The sequence below is a fragment of the Ornithorhynchus anatinus genome, chromosome 2 (assembly GCF_004115215.2).
Source record: "Ornithorhynchus anatinus isolate Pmale09 chromosome 2, mOrnAna1.pri.v4, whole genome shotgun sequence".
In the NCBI taxonomy this organism is placed as follows: Eukaryota; Metazoa; Chordata; class Mammalia; order Monotremata; family Ornithorhynchidae; genus Ornithorhynchus; species Ornithorhynchus anatinus.
In genome coordinates, this window is record NC_041729.1 from 5,677,339 (window position 1) to 5,694,449 (window position 17,111).

Sequence of the window (17,111 nt, forward strand, 5' to 3'; positions counted from 1 at the left end):
TCACTATTAAGAGGGTGCGGTGGGCGTGGCCCGCCTCCCTGGCCCCGGCCCCGCCGGAGGAGGAAAAAGAGGAGGAGAAAGAGGAGGAGGAGGAGGAGAAAGAGAAGTAGGAGAAGGGGGAGAAAGAGGAGGAGGAGGAGGAGAAAGAGAAGTAGGAGAAGGGGGAGAAAAAGGAGGAGGAGGAGGAGAAAGAGGAGGAGGAGAAAGAGAAGGAGGAGAAGGGGGAGAAAAAGGAGGAGGAGAGGAGGAGGAGAAGAGGAGGAGAAAGAGGAGGAGGAGGAGGAGAAAAAGAGGAGCAGGAGGAGAAAGAGAAGGGGGGGGGGAGAAAGAGGAGGAGGGAGAGAAAGAGGAGGAGGAGAAAAGGGGGGGAGGAGAAGAGGAGGAGAAAGAGGCGAAAAGAAGGAGGAGAAAGAGGAGAAAAGGAGGAGGAGAAAAAGGAGGAGGAGAAAGAGGAGGAGGAGAAAGAGGAGGAGAGAAAGAGGAGGAGGGGGAGGAGAAGAGGAGGAGAAAGAGGAGGAGGAGAAAGAGGAGGAGAAAGAGGAGAAAGAGGAGGAGAAAAAGGAGGAGGGAGAAAGAGGAGGAGAAAGAGGAGAAAAGGAGGGGGGAGGAGAAAGAAGAGAAAAGGAGGAGGAGAAAGAGGAGGAGGAGAAAAAGGAGGAGGGAGAAAGAGGAGGAGAAAGAGGAGAAAAGGAGGAGGGGGGGAGGAGAAGAGGAGGAGAAAGAGGAGCAGAAAGAGGAGAAGGAGGAGGAGAAAGAGCGGAAAGAGGAGAAGGAGGAGGAGAAAGAGGAGGAGGAAAAAGAGGAGGAGGGAGGGCCGGAAACGGAAGTGGTGGGGCAGTTTTCGGTTGTAGCGGCGGGACCTTCCTCCTCCTCTTCCTCCTCCTCCTCCTCTTCCTCCTCCGTCCTCCTCCTCCCCAGCCCGGGCTCCACAGGAAGGGTAAGGACCGTTTCCCCCTCCATTTTCATCCATTCCATAGCATTGATTGAGCTCTTACTATGTGCACAGCACTGTAGAGAGGCAGCGTGGCTCCGTGGACAGAGCAGAGGCTGGAGGGTCAAAGGTGACGGGTCCGAATCCCGGCTCTGCCACTTGGCAGCTGGGTGACTTTGGGCAAGTCACTTCTCTGGGCCTCAGGGAGCTCATCTGGAAAACGGGGATGAAGACTGGGAGCCCCACGGGGGACCATCTTGTAACTCTCCCAGCGCTTAGAACAGTGCTTGGCATATAGTAAGCGCTTAACAAAGACCAACATTATTATTATTATTATTATCATTACTGAGCACTTGGAATGGACAATTGGGCCACAGAGAGAGACCATCCCTGCACCATGATGGGCTAAAAGTCTAATCTGGGGAGACAGCAAAACAGAACAAAAAAACAAGACTCCATTTCCTTGCCCTCCCCCACCCCTTCTAATAATAATCATGATGGCATTTTTAGGCGCTCAGTATGTGCCTAGCACTGCTCTGAGCGCTGGGGGTAGATCCAAGGTCATCCGTTTGGTCCCCGTGGGGCTCCCGGTCGTCATCCCCTTTTGACAGAGGAGGTCACCGAGGTGCAGAGAATAATAATAATAATGTTGGTATTTGTTAAGCGCTTACTATGTGCAGAGCACTGTTCTAAGCGCTGGGGGAGATCCAGGGTCATCGGGTTGTCCCCCGTGAGGCTCACAGTGAATCCCCATTTGACAGATGAGGTAACTGAGGCCCAGAGAAGTGAAGTGACTCGCCCACAGTCCCACAGCTGACAAGCGGCGGAGCCGGGAGTCGAACCCATGACCTGTGACTCCAAAGCCCAGGCTCTTTCCACCGAGCCACGCTGCTTCGAAGTGACATGCCCAAGGCCACACAGCAGGCAAGTGGCCGAGGCGCGATTAGAACCCACGACCTCTGACTCCCAAGCCCAGGCTCTTGCCACTAAGACACGCCACGAGCCCGTTGTTGGGCAGGGGTTGGTGCTGTTTGCTGCTCAGTTGTACTCTCCAAGCGCTTAGTACAGTGCTCTGCACACACTAAGTGCTCAATCAATGCGATTGAATGAACACTTTCATTCATTCATTCAATAGTATTTATTGAGCGCTTACTGTGTGCAGAGCACTGTACTAAGCGCTTGGGATGAACAAGTCGGCAACAGATAACACGGTGCCTGGCACATAGTAAGCGCTTCACAGAAACCACCAGGAGAAGCGGCATGGTGCAGTGGAGAGAGCCCGGGAGGCAGAAGGTCATGGGTTCTAATCCCGACCCTGCCCCCTTTCTGCAGTGTGACCTTGGGCAATTCACTTTGCTTCTCTGGGCCTCAGTTCCCTCGTCTGTAAAATGGGGATTGAGACTGTGAGCCCCTCACTTGGGACAGGGACTGTCCAACTCCCACTTGTTTGTATCCACTGCAGCGTTTAGTACAGTGCCTGGCACATAGTAAGCGATTAGCAAATACAGTTATGATTACTATTAATAAGGGGCCGGGCGTGGGGGGTGGGGAGGGTGAGGGGTCGGGCCTGGGGGGCAGGAAAGCTGCAGGGAAGGGGAGGGCGAGGGGGGCTCGGTCCCAGGGGTCCAGGGTGCGGGAGGGCCGGGGGTCGGGCTCCAGGGGATGGGGAGGGTGAAGGTCCAGGATGAGGGTGAAGCAGTGGGGTGAGCCCCTCCGTCCCGCCCGGCTCCTCGTGTCCGTCCGTCCTTCTCGCAGCCTTCAGCCATGGGGAACACCAGCAGCGAGCGGGAGCGGGCCGGGATGGAGCGGCACGGGGGCCACAAGCCGGCCCGGAGGGACAGCTCGGGGGGAGCCATCACCACCAAGGACGGGGACCGGCCTAAGATCCTGATGGACAGCCCCGAGGACACCGACCTCTTTCACTCCGAGGAGATCAAGGTATCGGAGCCCCGCCGGGGGACCGGGGAGGGGAGGACCTGACTGGCTCCTCGCTGCGTCACGACCTCCTTCGTTGGGCCCGACGACCTTTGGTTTTATTTTTACGGTGTTAAAAGCCCTTACTGGGTGCCGGGCGCCGTACCGAGTCAGGTCGGACGCCGTCCCCGTCCCACGTGGGCTCACGGCTTTAATTGCGCTTGTCCAGATGAGGGAACCGAGGCACAGGGGAGGGAAGTGACGTCCCTGAGGTCACCCGAGAGGCAAGCGGCCGAGCCGGGATTGGAACCCGGCTCCTTCTGACTCCGAGGCCCGGGCTCCGTCCACTAGACCACGATTTGGATTCGGGTCGGGGGCCCTGTAAGCGGAAGCCCCTTGGGGCAGTCCTCTCTCCAATCCCCTTGCCCCCGGCAGGCCTGCGAACCACATCTGATAGTAGAGTTTATTAAACAACTCCTATATTTAGAGCAGTCGATGGCATTTGTCAGGCTGAGCTGGCGGTGGGCAGGACGCTAAGCTGGGAACCCCAGTTCGGGCAGTGAGAAGATTCCCCCGAGACCCGAGGGGGCCGGGCAAAAACGAGTAACCCGGAAGCGGTGGTTAACTTAACAGCCGTGGACCACCTCCTTAGTAAAATCCCTATTGGAGTGCCCCCGGGACCTTTCAAGGAGGGGTTCAGTGAGTACCCTCGGTCGATAATCGGTCCGCATTCGGGTCGGTAACGAGCGACGGCAGTCCGAGTTCTGAAAACCCAGCGCCGACCTTGCCCACGGTATCGGTTTTCTTCTACTTAACTGTCGAGGGCGACCGTCGTCAGTGAGCAGAGGAGTTCCCGTGACCTCCGAAGAGGACATTTTAAATAAAGCAACCCGGCTTCCTGATTCCTTTGTTTTCCGCCTCGGTGACATTCCCCACTCCCTGCTCGGTCTTTCCTTCAGCGCGCTCTCTCTAGGGGAACGCGTTCTCTGCTGCTAGTAACTATTTGTGTGCACGGTGCGTGCCGCCTAGGATACTCGGGGCAGCTGTCTAATGCCGTGGCTCCTCCTTTGAAAATAAGAGCGTGGGTTTCTGTAGTATATCCACATACTCGTCGCAAGTATTTCATTCAGTAGTATTTATTGAGCGCTTCCTATGTGCAGAGCACTGCACTAAGCGCTTGGAATGTACGATTCGGCAACGATTGTATATTTGCAAGGTTGTGGGGTTTTTTTAACTCCTCTCTGGCATCCAGTGAGCTTTGACACTTTCATTCATTCAGTAATATTTAATGAGTGCTATGTGCAGAGCACTGTACTAAGCGCTTGGAATGTACAATTGGGCAACAGACACATCATACTCTATCTGTACATTGGACCCCTATTTTCAACAGGCTGCCCCAGTCTCTTCCACACTCTCTATCGTTTCTCGACAACAGTGGTATTTTCTGAGCGCCTAACCGTGCGCAGAGCATTGAACTGAGCACTTGGGAGAGTACAGTGAAACAGAGTTGATAGGTTCCCTGCCCACCACGAGCGTACTGTCTAGTGGGTAGTCGCCAGATTTTCCACAGTCGTCGATCAGATTGTAGCTTGTACCTGGCTAGTAAACAGCCCCTTTTCCTGGCCCTGCCGTGATGTCGGTGAGGATGACGATGTTATTTGTTAAGCGCTGACGGTGTCCGCCAGCCTGATCAGCGTGGCCCAGCGGAAAGAGCGTGGGCTGGGGAGTCAGAGATCATGGGTTCAAATCCCAGCTCCGCCGCCTGTCGGCTGTGTGATTTTGGGCAAGTCACTTCTCTTCTCGGTGCCCAGTTCTTAGAACGGTGCTTGGCACGTAGTGAGCGCTTAACGAATACTATTATTATCACCGCTGTTGTTACTCACCTCACTCTTTCCCCTCCCAGCTGCTCGCTGCTTTTTCGCATCTCCTTTTCACCCAAAATAACGCGTTGGGGTCATTGGATTTTGAAATGGGTCAGGTCCCGTGGCGAGCTCTACTCGTTAGACTTGCTATTTGGGCCGTGGGTGATGGGCCCAATTTGAAGCATAGGTGAAGTTTACCAGCTCTCATTTCTTAAGGTAGTGATTTTTCGTGAACCCACGAAGGAAGTGAAGGTTGCCCGTAAATCTCTCCTAGCACACTTGGGTTTTTTTCTGGTATTTAAGCACTTACTTTGTGTCAGGCACCGTTCTAAGGACTGCGTTATTTGCAAATTAATAAGGTCAGCACAGTCCTTCTGGGCAAGTCACTTAACTTCTCTGTGCCTCAGATACCTCATCTGTCAAATGGGGATTAAAAAACTGCGAGCCCCACATGGGACAACCTGATCACCTTGTATCCCCCAGCGCTTAGAACAGTGCTTTGCACATAGTAAGCGCTTAGCAAATACCACAGTTTATTTTATTTTCATTAACTGTGACCCCCCTTTTATGGGGCTCACAGTGTAAGCAGGATGGAGATCAGTTATCGAATCCCCGTTGTGCAGGTGAGGGAACAGACTCCGAGCAGTTAAGGAGCAGGCTCCGTGGAAAGAGCCCAGGCTTGGGAGTCAGAGGTCATGGGTTCGAATACCGGCCCCGCCACTTGTCAGCTGTGGTACTGGCCAAGTCACTTCACTTCTCTGTGCCTCAGTTACCTCATCTGTAAAATGGGGATGAAGATGAGCCTCACGTGGGACAACCTGATGACCCTTTATCTCCCCCAGCGCTTAGAACAATGCCCTGCACATAGTAAGCCCTTAACAAATACCACCATTATTATTATTATTATTATTAAGTGACTTGCCCAAGGTCATGTATGTATCTGTAATTTTATTTATTTGTATTCATGTCTGTCTCCCTCCCTGTAGACTATAAGGTCGCTGTGGGCAGAGAATGTGTCTGTGTCTTGTTGCGGTCTCCCAAACGCTTAGTACAGTCCTCAGCACACAGTAAGTGCTCAGTAAATTCGATTGAATGTGCCAGGCACTGTTCTAAGCGCTGGTGTAGATACAAGGTCATCAGGTTGTGCCACATGGGGCTCACAGGCTTCAGCCCCATTTTACAGATGAGGGAACTGAGGCACAGAGAAGCGAAGCGACTTGCCCAAAGTCACTCAGCTGTTAAGTGGCAGAGCCAGAATTAGAACCCACGACCTCTGACTCCTCAGCCCGGGCTCTTTCCACCGAACCACGCTGCTTCTCACGCCGCCATCTAACTGTAATCAGAGAGCCGCAGAGGGTAGGGAGATGGAGTGGGGTCCTCTTGACTCTCCCCCTCACACCTGATTCTGGAGGCTTTGCCAATTTTCGACTTGGGCAACTTGAGAAAGGGTCGGGCTCGAACCTTCTTGGTCTGCGACCCTGCGTTTAGTATCAAAATTATTAGTAGCAGTAATTATAGTGATAATTATGGTATTTGTTAAGGGCTTACTATGTGCCAGGCACTGTACTGAGTGCCGGCATTTCTCCCGGGTCTATACTGGAGACTTGCTAAGGTGGATGCAAATATCAGAATAATAGTAACAGTAACTAATAATGGTAATTATGGTATATAAGTTCTTACTGTGTGCCAGGCCCCGTTCTAAACACTGGGGTAGATGCAGAGAAGTCCGGTGGGACGCAGCCCCTTTCCCACTTGGGGCTCCTGGTCTTAATCCCCATTTTACAGTTGAGGGAACTGAGGCCCAGAGAAGTGAACTTCCCTCCCCAGGGTCACCCAGCAGACAAGTGGCGGAGCCGGGATTAGAACCCAGGTCGTGCATTCATTCAGACATATTTATTGAGCGCTTACCCTGGGCCTACCGAGAAGCAGCGTGGCTTAGGGGAAAGCCCCGGCTTGGGAGTCAGAGGTCAGGGGAGTCAGAGGCTCTGCCGCTTGTCAGCCGTGTGACTTTGGGCAAGTCACTTTATTCATTCATTCAATAGTATTTCTTGAGTGCTTACTATGTGCAGAGCACTGTACTAAGCGCTTGGAATGTACAATTGGGCAACAGATAGAGACAATCCCTGCCCAGTGATGGGTTTACAGTCTAATGGGGGGAGTCAGACGGACAAAAACAAGACAACGTCATCACGATAAATAGAATGAAGCGGATGGACACCTCATTAACAAAATAAATAGGGGAATAAAAATCTATACAAATGAGCACAGTGCTGAGGGGAAGGGAGAGGGGAAGAAGCAGAGGGACCTCATCTGGAAAATGGGGATGAAGACTCAGCCCCTCGTGGGTCAACCTGATTACCTTGTATCACCCCCCCAATGCTTGGAACAGTGCTTGGCACATAGTAAGCGCTTAAGAAATACCATCATCATCACTATACTAAGCGCTTGGGAGAGGACAGTAGAATAAACAGACACATTCCCTGCCCATAACAAGCCTCTGGCTCCCAGGCCCGTGCTCTATCCCACCAGGCCACAGTGCTTGGCATTGAGTGACTCCTCACCGCGTAGCCTCATTGCCTGTGATGGCCAGTTGGTAGCTGCTTGGACGGTTCCTAAGTGAAAAATGCTGTGTTCTCTAGGCTCAACATTATTATTATTATTATTATTAGGCTCCCGAGAAAGAAGAATTCCTCGCCTGGCAGCACGATTTGGAGGTGAACGACAAAACTCCCACGCAGGCCCGCCCAACGGTGTTCCGTTGGACAGGGGGAGGAAAAGAAGTATACTTATCGGGATCCTTCAACAACTGGAGCAAACTTCCCCTTACAAGAAGGTAACCGACCCCGATAATATGCTTCTCTAGTTTGGCCTCGGTGAAATTTTTTTTTTTTTCCCTTAAATGGTATTTGTCGAGCACTTACTAGGTTCCAGGCCCCGTTCTTAACGGCGGAGAAAGAAACCAGGTCGGGCACAGTCCCTGTTCCACAAGGACCTTAATCCCCATTTTACAGGTGAGGTAACCGAGGCCCACAGAAGTTGCGACGTGCCCGGGGTCACGCAGCAGACGAGCGGCGGAGCCGGGATTAGAACCCGCGTCCTCCTGACGGCCAGGCCCGGGCTGTGGCCCCTGGGCCACGCCGCTTCTCTACCGAACGTATCCCTGCTTTGGAAAGTCAGGCTGGGCAGTGGGGAAGAACACTCCAGCCCCGATGGAGTAAATCCGCCCACCACAACGTTAAGAACGGGATTTAACGGCATCGGAGAGCCCCGTTGGGGTTAGAAAATGGGAGCGCGAGGTAGAAGGAGTCTTTGGTGCGAAGAAGAACTCCATGGCCCAAAGATCAGCGGGGCAAGTTCACACAACTCGGGACGGGGGACCCGATTTCTGTTTTCTGGCTCCGGGTCCTCGGAACCAGATGTGCAGAAGGTCTCTCTCCCAAATTGGCGCGGCCAGAGCATTTTTAATTAGACCTGGAGAAGGGATGGGAGCGGGCTGGATTCCGGTCCCCCGGCTGGGGAGGGGCAACTTCTCTTTAACCCTGGGGGCGGTTCAGGTGAGGGGAAGGGTCACTCACGGACGGGAGTACAAGCGCTAAGCACTCATTGCGGGACTGTGCATCCAGGAAGCGCTCAGTACCGCCGATCGACTAAACTGGGGGGCCAAGATGCGTCGGTAGGCTTTTCAATTAAAGGCAGTTTGCAGTTTTCCCTTCTTTTTTTTTTTTAATGTATTCTTAGTAGTGATTTTCGGTACACCGTTCACTCAGTCGATGGTATTTAGTGAGTGCCTACTGTGGGCCAAACAAGTAACTGGGCGCTTTCTTTTCCTTAATGGTATTTGTTAAATGCTTCTAATGTGCTGGGCACTGTACTAAGCGCTGGGCTAGATACAAGGTTGTCAAGTGGGACACTTGGGTGCTCACGGTCGTAATCCCCATTTTACAGATGGGGTAACTGAGGCTCAGAGAAGGTCACCCAGCAGAGATGCGGCGGAACTGGGATTTAGAGAAGCAGCTCAGTGGAAAGAGCCCGGGCTTGGGAGTCAGGGGTCATGGGTTCGAATCCTGGCTCTGCCACTTGGTCAGCAGTGTGACTGTGAGCAAGTCACTTCTCTGGGCCTCAGTCCTCAGTCATCTGTAAAATGGGGATGAAGACTGTGAGCCTCATGTGGGACAACCTGATTCCCCTGTATCTACCCCAGTGCTTAGAACAGTGCTCTGCACATAGTAAGCACTTAGCAAATACCAACATTATTATTATTATTATTATTATTATTCTTCGAACCTAGGTCTCCCTGATACCCAGGCCCGGGCTCTATCCACTAGGCCCTGCTGCTTCTCAGCGCTTGGGAGAGCACAGTGCAGTAGAGGGGTAGAACAGCTCCCCGCCCACAGGAATGGAACCGTCTAGAAGGGAAGACAGTCGTTGAAAGAAATTCCAGATAAGGGAATGGGAGAGTGTCGAGATGCGTCCTTGATCCCGCCACGCTGTCGGTCGGTCCGGCCTGAGTCAGACATGTAACAGGAGCCGCCACGGGGGCAGGATAATGCATTTCTCTCAAGGGCAACTGTTTTGGCTTCCAGGGCCCACTTGCTGCGTCGAGGAAGCAGATATGAGAGCGAATGGCTCGGTTTGTGTAATTAATTAATTTGTTTGTTCGGTTGTATTTATTGAGCACTTACTATGTGCAGAGCACTGTACTAATCACTTGGAATGTACAGTTCGGCAACAGATGGAGACCATCCCTGCCCAGCAACGGGCTCACAGTCTGAACGGGGGAGACAGCAAAACAAAACAAGTAGTCAGGCGTCAATACCATCAAGATAAATAGAATCATAGTTATATGTACATGTCGTTTATAAAATAGAGTAATAAATAATATGTACAAGTATGCACAAGTGCTGTGGGGAGGGGAAGGGAGAAAAGCAGAGGGAGAGAGGAGGGGGAATGGGGAGGGGGGGAGGGCAGACACTAGGAATGTGATATTTGCCAGGTTTGGCATTTGTAGGCGACGGGACAACCCGTCAGAATTCGCCCCTCGGTTTTCCTGACTGAATGATATTTGTTAAGCGCTCACTTTGTGCCGAGCCCTGTAGTAAGCGCTGGGTTGGAGACACGCAGATTGGGTTGGACACCGTCCCTGTCCCGCATGAGGCTCCCCATCCCCATTTTACAGATGAGGTCACTGAGGCGTAGAGGAAGTGAAGTGACTCGGCCAAAGTCACACAGCAGATGTGTGGCGGAGCCGGGATTAGAACCCGTGGCCTTCTGACTCTCGAGCCTGCGCTCTAGCCACTGCGCCATGCTTCTCATTGAGAGCACATTGGGTCTGTGTCCCTCGCCTACCCTTCAGCAGAAGCTTCTCTCCAAAATGATTTGGTTTCCTAATTGAGGGTGCATTGTGTGCAAGGCCACTCTTGTAAGCGCCTGGGAGAGTAGAAGTCGAGAGTCAGCAGTCAGTCGTATTTATTGAGCACTTATTGTGCACAGAGCTCTGCAGTAAGCACTTGGGGAGAGGACAATTGAAAAATAGACACATTCCCTGCCCGCAAAGTATTTACGGTCTAGAGAATGAGCTTGACACATTCCCTGCACACAAGAAGCTTGCAAAGTCGAGGGGAAGACAGATGTTAACAGAAAATAATAATGATAGCATTTGTTAAGCGCTTAGTATGTGCCAAGCACTGTTCTAAGCACTGGAGTAGATACAAGGTGATCAGGTTGTCCCACGTGGGGCTGACTGTCTTCATTCCCATTTTACAGATGAGGTAACTGAAGCACAGAGAAGTTAAGTGACATGCCCAGGGTCACACAGCAGACAAGAGGCAGAGAAGGGATTAGAACTCACGGCCTCTGACTCCCAAACCCGGGCTCTTGTCATAAAGCCACGCTGCTTGGCACATAGTAAGAGCTTAACAGATGCCATCATTATTATTATTATTATTATTATTATTATTACATTAAGTGCCGAGGGGCTCAGGGTGGAATGAATATCAAATGCTTAAAGGACCCAGATCTAGGGCCTCAGGGACACAGGAGGGAGTTGGGGAAAAGAGGGCTTAATCGGGGAAGGCCTTTCGGAGGAGGTGGGTTCTTAATAAGGCTTTGGAGGTGGGGAGGGCGGTGATCGGTCAGATCTGGAAGGGGAGGATGCGGGCGAGGACTCTGCCGCGACGGACAAGATCGGGGTACAGTGGGGGAGTTGGCGTCGGAGGAGGGGAGCGTGCGGGCCGGGTCGGAGAAGGAAATGGGCGAGGTAGGGGAGGAGAGGGTGAATTGATCGAGTGCTTTAAAGCCACTGGTGAGGAGATACTGTTCGATGCGGAAGCGGATGGACAACCACTGGCGGTTCTTGAGGAGTGGGGAGACACCGACCGATTCCTTTTTCCAAAATGAAGTGTGGACTGGAGCGGGGAGGGACAGGAGGCCAGCGAGGAGGCTGGTGCAGTAATCAAGTTGGGGTAGGAGACGTGCTTGGGTCAGCATAGTAATAATGATAATGATAGTATTTGTTAAGCGCCTCCTAGGTGCCAAGCACTGTTCTAAGCGCAGGGGGAGATACAAGATTATCAGGTGGTCCCACCTGGGGCTCACAGTCTTAATCCCCATTTTCCAGGTGAGGTAACTGAGGCCCAGAGAAGGCAAGTGAGTCGCTGGAAGGTGACAGGTGGTGGAGCTGAGATTAGAACCCACGACTTTTGACTCCCAAGTGCGGGCTCTTTCCATTAAGTCACGCTGCTTCTCTAGAAGCATTTAGGATGGAGAGGAAGGGGGAAGATTTTAGTGAGGCCAAGGTAGGACAAACAGGATTTGGTGGCGGGTAGAATAAGGGGATTTAATGAGAGAAATTAAGGAGAATGCCAAGGTCGCGGGGTTGTGAACGGCGATGGGGAGGACGGAGTTTGGGTGGGAAGATGAGTTCTACTTTGGACGTATTTAGTTTGAGGCGAGGCGAGGACATCCAGATGGAGATGTCCTGAAGGCAGGAAGAAATTCAAGACCGCAGAAAGGGAGAGCGGTCCGGGCCTGGAGAGGTAGACCGGGGAATCGTCCACGTAGAGATGATAGCCGAAGCCACGGGAGGGAACGAGTTCTCCGAGGGAGTGGGTGGAGGTGGAGAACAGAGAAGGGGCCCGAGAACCGAACCCTGAGGGACATCCGCGGTTAGGGAGGGGGAAGCGGAGGAGGAGACCGTGAAAGAGACCGAAAAGGAAAGGTCAGAGAGCCAGGAGGAGAACCGGGAGAGATCGGCGTCAGAGAAGCCGAGGTTGAACGTCGCTTCGGGGAGAAGGGGACGGTCCCCGGCGTGGGCGGCGGCCCGCGTCCGTCAGCCAGTCGGTGGTGTCTCATCGAGCTTCCGTTCCTTTTGCGTCGCAGCCACAATAACTTTGTCGCGATCCTGGACCTGCCCGAAGGAGAACATCAATACAAGTTCCTCGTGGACGGCCAGTGGACCCACGACCCTTCTGAGGTAACTGTCTCTCCGCCTCCGAGCGGCCCCCTGTAGTCGGAATAACGTCAGACTCCTCCTTCCGGGCTGAGGCCAACCCGGGCCCTCTCCAACGGCCCTCGGCCGTGTCGTCGGACGGTTCAGGTCCTTCCGGACGAGGGGGACCGGACCGGTCGTCGGTAGAGGAGCGAGATGGGGCGGGGGGCGAACGAGTCCCGCGGACCCTCTGGGTTCTGATGTCCGCCTGTCTGTCTCTTCCCAGCCTGTAGTAACCAGCCAGCTCGGCACGCTTAACAACGTCATTCAGGTGAAGAAAACGGATTTCGAAGTGTTCGATGCTTTAATGGTGGACTCCCAGAAGTGCTCCGACATGTCTGGTACGAACGGCTTTCTCCTAACGCCACACGTGTGAAGGTGGGGGGGGGTCCGTGTGACCCAGACGCAGGGCTCTTTTTTCCCCTCCCGAGCCTCGCCTCGGCCTCGTTAGTCGAGCCCTCTGCTCTCAGCCCACCGGAGCTCAGCGGCGTCTGGTCGGGGCAGAGTCTCGCGTTTGCCGGGCGGAGAGCAGCGGGCACTCGCCTCGATGATGGTGATGGTATCCGTTAAGCGCTTAGGGCGTGCCAGGCACCGTACCAGTCGCCGGGGTGGATATAAGCAAATGGACTTGGACCCAATCCCCGTCCCCAGTGGGGCTCCCGGTCTCCATCCCCATTCTACAGATGAGGTCACCGAGGCCCAGAAAAGCGAAGCGACTCGCCCAAGGTCACACGGCAGAGCCGGGGCGGAGCCGGGTTAAGAACCTCGACTCGCAGGCCCGGGCTCTTTCTACTAGGCCAAAAGACAGGCGCGGCATCAGGTAGGGATGCCAAGGCCTTGGGCGGCGGGCAGGGTCAAGTCGCCCCCAGTCCCGGACTCCTCGGCCCAGACGGGCAGACGCCGCGGCCGACGGCTCGGATCAGAAAGGAGTGCGAATGTCCGGTCGGAGTCGCCGAAGGGAAGTCGAGATTGGCTTCCCCCAGGCAGACTGCTCCACTGCAGGCAGGAAATATGCCTGCTTATTGTTCTGTCCGTACTCCCCCAAACGTTTAGCCCAGTGCTCCGCACGCCCTAAGCGCTCCATAAACACCAATGAGTGAATGATGAAGGAATAGAGCTGGATGTGGGTTGGGAATCAGTTCTGCCTTAAGAGCTCCTAAATCTTGAGGGAACAGTTTAATCTTAGAATTCAGGTTTTTTTTTTCCCCCCCAAAAAAGACTTCTTTTGTATTTTATTTATTTATTTTTTTAGTTCCCAAACTTTTCCATCTCAGTTGGGAAGCTGTCCAAGAATCCCAGCGGCTTGTGTAACTCTGCGTCGGAGCTATACTCTGTCACTGGCCAAAGAACCAGCACGGCCTAGTGGAGAGAGCTTAGGCCCGGAAGTCAGAAGGACGTGGGTTCCAGTCTCCGTTCCGCCACTTGCGTGCTATGTGACCTTGGGCAAGTCACTTCACTTCTCTGGGCCTCCGTTATAAATCTTTTAAATGGCGATTAAGACGGCGAGCCTATGTGGGACGAGGACTTTGTCCACCCTGATTAGCTTCTGTCTACCCCGGGGTTTAGCACAGTGCCTGGCACACAGTAAAGCACTTAACAGATACCGTCAAAACCGAATCGAGCCGAACATCCTTCCCGATGTGGGTTTGGCCAGTCAGAAGGCCAATTCCAAACACCCGCTGAACCTGATTATCCCAGTGCCCCGGCTGCTCCGGGGTAGGAAATGAAACTGAAGCCACGGTGCCATTAAGGCGGGTGGGGAATTTTCGTTCCGGAAGAATCGGTCCACTGCCTCTCTACTTTGGACCCTTCTGAGAAAGCCACTCACCGGTTTAAAGACATTTATGGGAAAGTTATCCCGCCCTCGTGGGGCTGAGGCACAGACGCGTCATGCCACCTCTGGACCGGACATAAGCGACTAAAGGCTGTTTATCAGACTTCTAAAGCCTGCCTCGATCATGCCCTGACCCGAAACATTGCCCAGAGAGGAGAAATCCTTTTTTTTTCTTGGATTTACTCTAAAGTGACCCTTCCCTTCTGTCCCGGGCTCGCCTATGCCATTGTTCTTGTGTATTTCGTGAATTTTAAGAGTGGGTGTTCAAGCTCATTGATTCATTCAATTATATTTATTGAGCGCTTACTGTGTGCAGAGCGCTGAGCACTTGGGAGGGGAAAATGTAAGAGTAAACGGACACATTCCCTGCCCACAACGAGCTCAGTCTAGAGGGGGAGATGGACATTAATATATCTAAATAAATGAATAACTACATTTATTTCCATTTAGCTCCATCATTCAGTAGTATTTACTGTGTGCAAAGCGCTGTACTAAATTCCATCACTGCCATTACTCTGTGGCCTCACCACTCTTGCTCAGGATACGTAGATAATAACAATTATGGTGTTTGTTAAGCACTTACTCTGTGCGAGCACTGTTCTAAGCGCCGGTGGCTCTTCTGAAGGTCAAACCACCCCCAGCGGAGCCAGCCGTCGCCCTCTCCGCCCCAGTACCCTGCCTTAAGCCCGCCGTGTGACTCCTCTCTCTCTCGTGTGTCGGCTTGAAGTTCACCGGCCCGTGTCGCTCTTTCGCGGCAGAGTTGTCCAGCTCGCCCCCGGGACCCTATCACCAGGAGCCTTACGTGAATAAGCCAGAGGAGCGGTTCAAGGCCCCGCCCATCCTCCCTCCCCACCTCCTCCAAGTTCTCCTCAACAAGGACACCGGCGTTTCCGTGAGTAGCAGAAGGCCGGGGAGACGGCGTCCCGCGGGTCTACGGAGGGTGACCGGAATTCAAGAATTACGGCGCTTGGTCAGCGCTCACTACGTACCGAGAGCGGTCCGTCCTTCCTACTTGGACTGGCAGCCCCGGGTGGGATGGCTTGAAGTCCTCGGCCCAGGGCGGACGTTTAACAAATATGAGTGTTCTCGTTTATATCAAGAGTCAATTCGATGGTTTTTATTGAGCTCCTCCTGTGTGCGGAGCACTGGACTAAGCGCTTGGGGGAGGACAACCCAGCAATGTACCGGACACGTTCCCTGCCCACAGCAAGCGTCCAGTCTAGAGGGGGAGACAGAGGTGAATAGAAAGAAAGAAATAGGGACATAAGTGCCGCGGGGCTGGGAAGAGGAGAGGACTCGGCCAGTGTCTGCCCCAGGTCATGGTGTCCGGAAGGTAAAACACCTCTGCCTTCCGCATTTTCTCTGACGTGGTCTCTTTGGTTGGTTTTCTTTTTTTTTTTCGGTTTTCCTTCCCTCCCCGTGTTGGTCATCCTCCAGTGCGATCCCGCTCTGCTGCCCGAACCCAACCACGTGATGCTCAACCACCTGTACGCCCTCTCCATCAAGGTAACAAAGGCCGCGGGCGGGCCGGAGGGTGGACGGACGGACGGAGGGAGGGAGGGAGGTCGGTGGCCGACTCCTCCCGCCCGCGTCTCTTTCAGGACGGCGTGATGGTGCTGAGCGCAACCCACCGCTACAAGAAGAAGTACGTCACCACCTTGCTGTACAAGCCCATCTGAGGGGCCGGCACAGCCTCCCGGCCGGGCCGCCCCAGGGAACAAGCTCATTCTCCCGCACCCCCTTTCTGAACCCCCTCCCCTCCTCCCCCTGAGAGAAGGCTCTCCCCCCGCAGCCCCGGCCGACCCGGAACGCCTTTCGGCCAGGCCGATCCGGAGTAGCCGGTCTGACCGCTGACCGACTCGGAAAAGCCTCGGGGATTTAAAGTCTCAGAAGCAGAAGCTCAGTTACGTAACATCGAAAGCCAAGTCCGCCAACCAGCCCGAGGGAAGGAAGCCTCTTCAAAACAGGCACAGACAAAGTGTTCTCCTTCGAACGGGGAGGTGAGGGGGTGGATGGCGCTCGAGGGTGACACTTTCTGCTATTTTAATATCAGCGACTTCTTTTTAGAAGCATATTAGCGGGGCTTCAGTAGGATGAAGTATTGATGGCGGAGGCCTTGCGAATCCAAGCAATAGATTTCAGCCACCTCTTAAGTTCCGGGAGGAGAGGTGAAATTTGTATTAGGCCTGTTTTCTAGATGAAGCTATTACACCTCAATTTCTCACACTTTATGTGCACTAAGTATTTTTTTAATGAGATGGCTGTATATAGATATGGAGATGTGTGTGTGTGTGTGTATATATACACACACTATATATGTGTGTGTTTGTATGTGTATATATATATACACACACACACACACAGTCTTTTCAGGGCAGTTGTTTTTAATTGCCAGGATTAAAGTATGGCAGTCATTTAAAAGTGCTCTATGATCTGTTTTTGCAGCAGGTTTTTTTTAAAAAATGACTCCCGCTGGTTATCTGAGGACAAACCAGGGTAGCCTAAAGGTTCTACAGCTTTTTATTCTCGGATCAGTCATAGGGCAACCTAAGCCTTGTATAAATGAACCGACCTCCATTTAGCTCAGACTCTGCCAACAGCTCTAACGCGGTCTTGGGAATCAAGGTAAACGCCAGGCAGCGCTGGACCTCTAAATCCTCTTTTCGTCGTAGGCAGGGAGCGTGTCTACCACCTCTCCTATATCGTACTCTCCCAAGTGTCTAGTACAGCGCTCTGCGCACAGTAAGCACTCGATAAAGGGGATGGATGGAGCGATAGCCCCAGTACCTTTTTTTAGGGTATTTAAGCGCTCGCTATGGGCCAGGCACCGTACTGAGCACCGGGGTAGATACGTTAATCGGGTTGGACGCCGTCACTGTCCGACATAGGACTCTCAGTCTTGTTCCCCATCTTACAGATGAGGGAACTGAGGCACAGAGAAGTGGTGACTTGCCCAAGGTCACACCGCAGACAAGCGGCGAATCAGGGTTTGGAATCAGGTCCTACTGAGTGCCAGGCAGGTGGCTCTAGCCACTCGGCCATGCTGTTTCTCGGTACCTGTTCTCCATTTCTCCCCGAGTTCTT

General features: G+C 53.2%; 1 protein-coding gene across 1 annotated transcript; it reads left to right on the forward strand.

The window, feature by feature from the left end:
- Window positions 1–770: 770 nt before the first annotated feature.
- Window positions 771–16,451, forward strand: PRKAB1 (protein kinase AMP-activated non-catalytic subunit beta 1). Its single transcript, XM_029058370.1, has 8 exons — window positions 771–937; window positions 2,687–2,869; window positions 7,377–7,540; window positions 12,085–12,178; window positions 12,420–12,534; window positions 14,786–14,919; window positions 15,465–15,533; window positions 15,629–16,451. The coding sequence occupies exons 2-8, from the start codon at window positions 2,696–2,698 to the stop codon at window positions 15,704–15,706; spliced, it is 828 nt and encodes a 275-aa protein (XP_028914203.1). The 5' UTR covers window positions 771–937; window positions 2,687–2,695; the 3' UTR covers window positions 15,707–16,451.
- Window positions 16,452–17,111: the final 660 nt, after the last annotated feature.

Excerpts from the sequence above, each read along its gene's own strand:
- PRKAB1 (XM_029058370.1), top strand. The coding sequence starts at position 2,696 with ATGGGGAACACCAGCAGCGAGCGGGAGCGGGCCGGGATGGAGCGGCAC. Across the intron at positions 12,179-12,419 it reads GGACCCACGACCCTTCTGAG|CCTGTAGTAACCAGCCAGCT; the intron begins GTAACTGTCTCT and ends GTCTCTTCCCAG. Across the intron at positions 15,534-15,628 it reads TGTACGCCCTCTCCATCAAG|GACGGCGTGATGGTGCTGAG; the intron begins GTAACAAAGGCC and ends CGTCTCTTTCAG.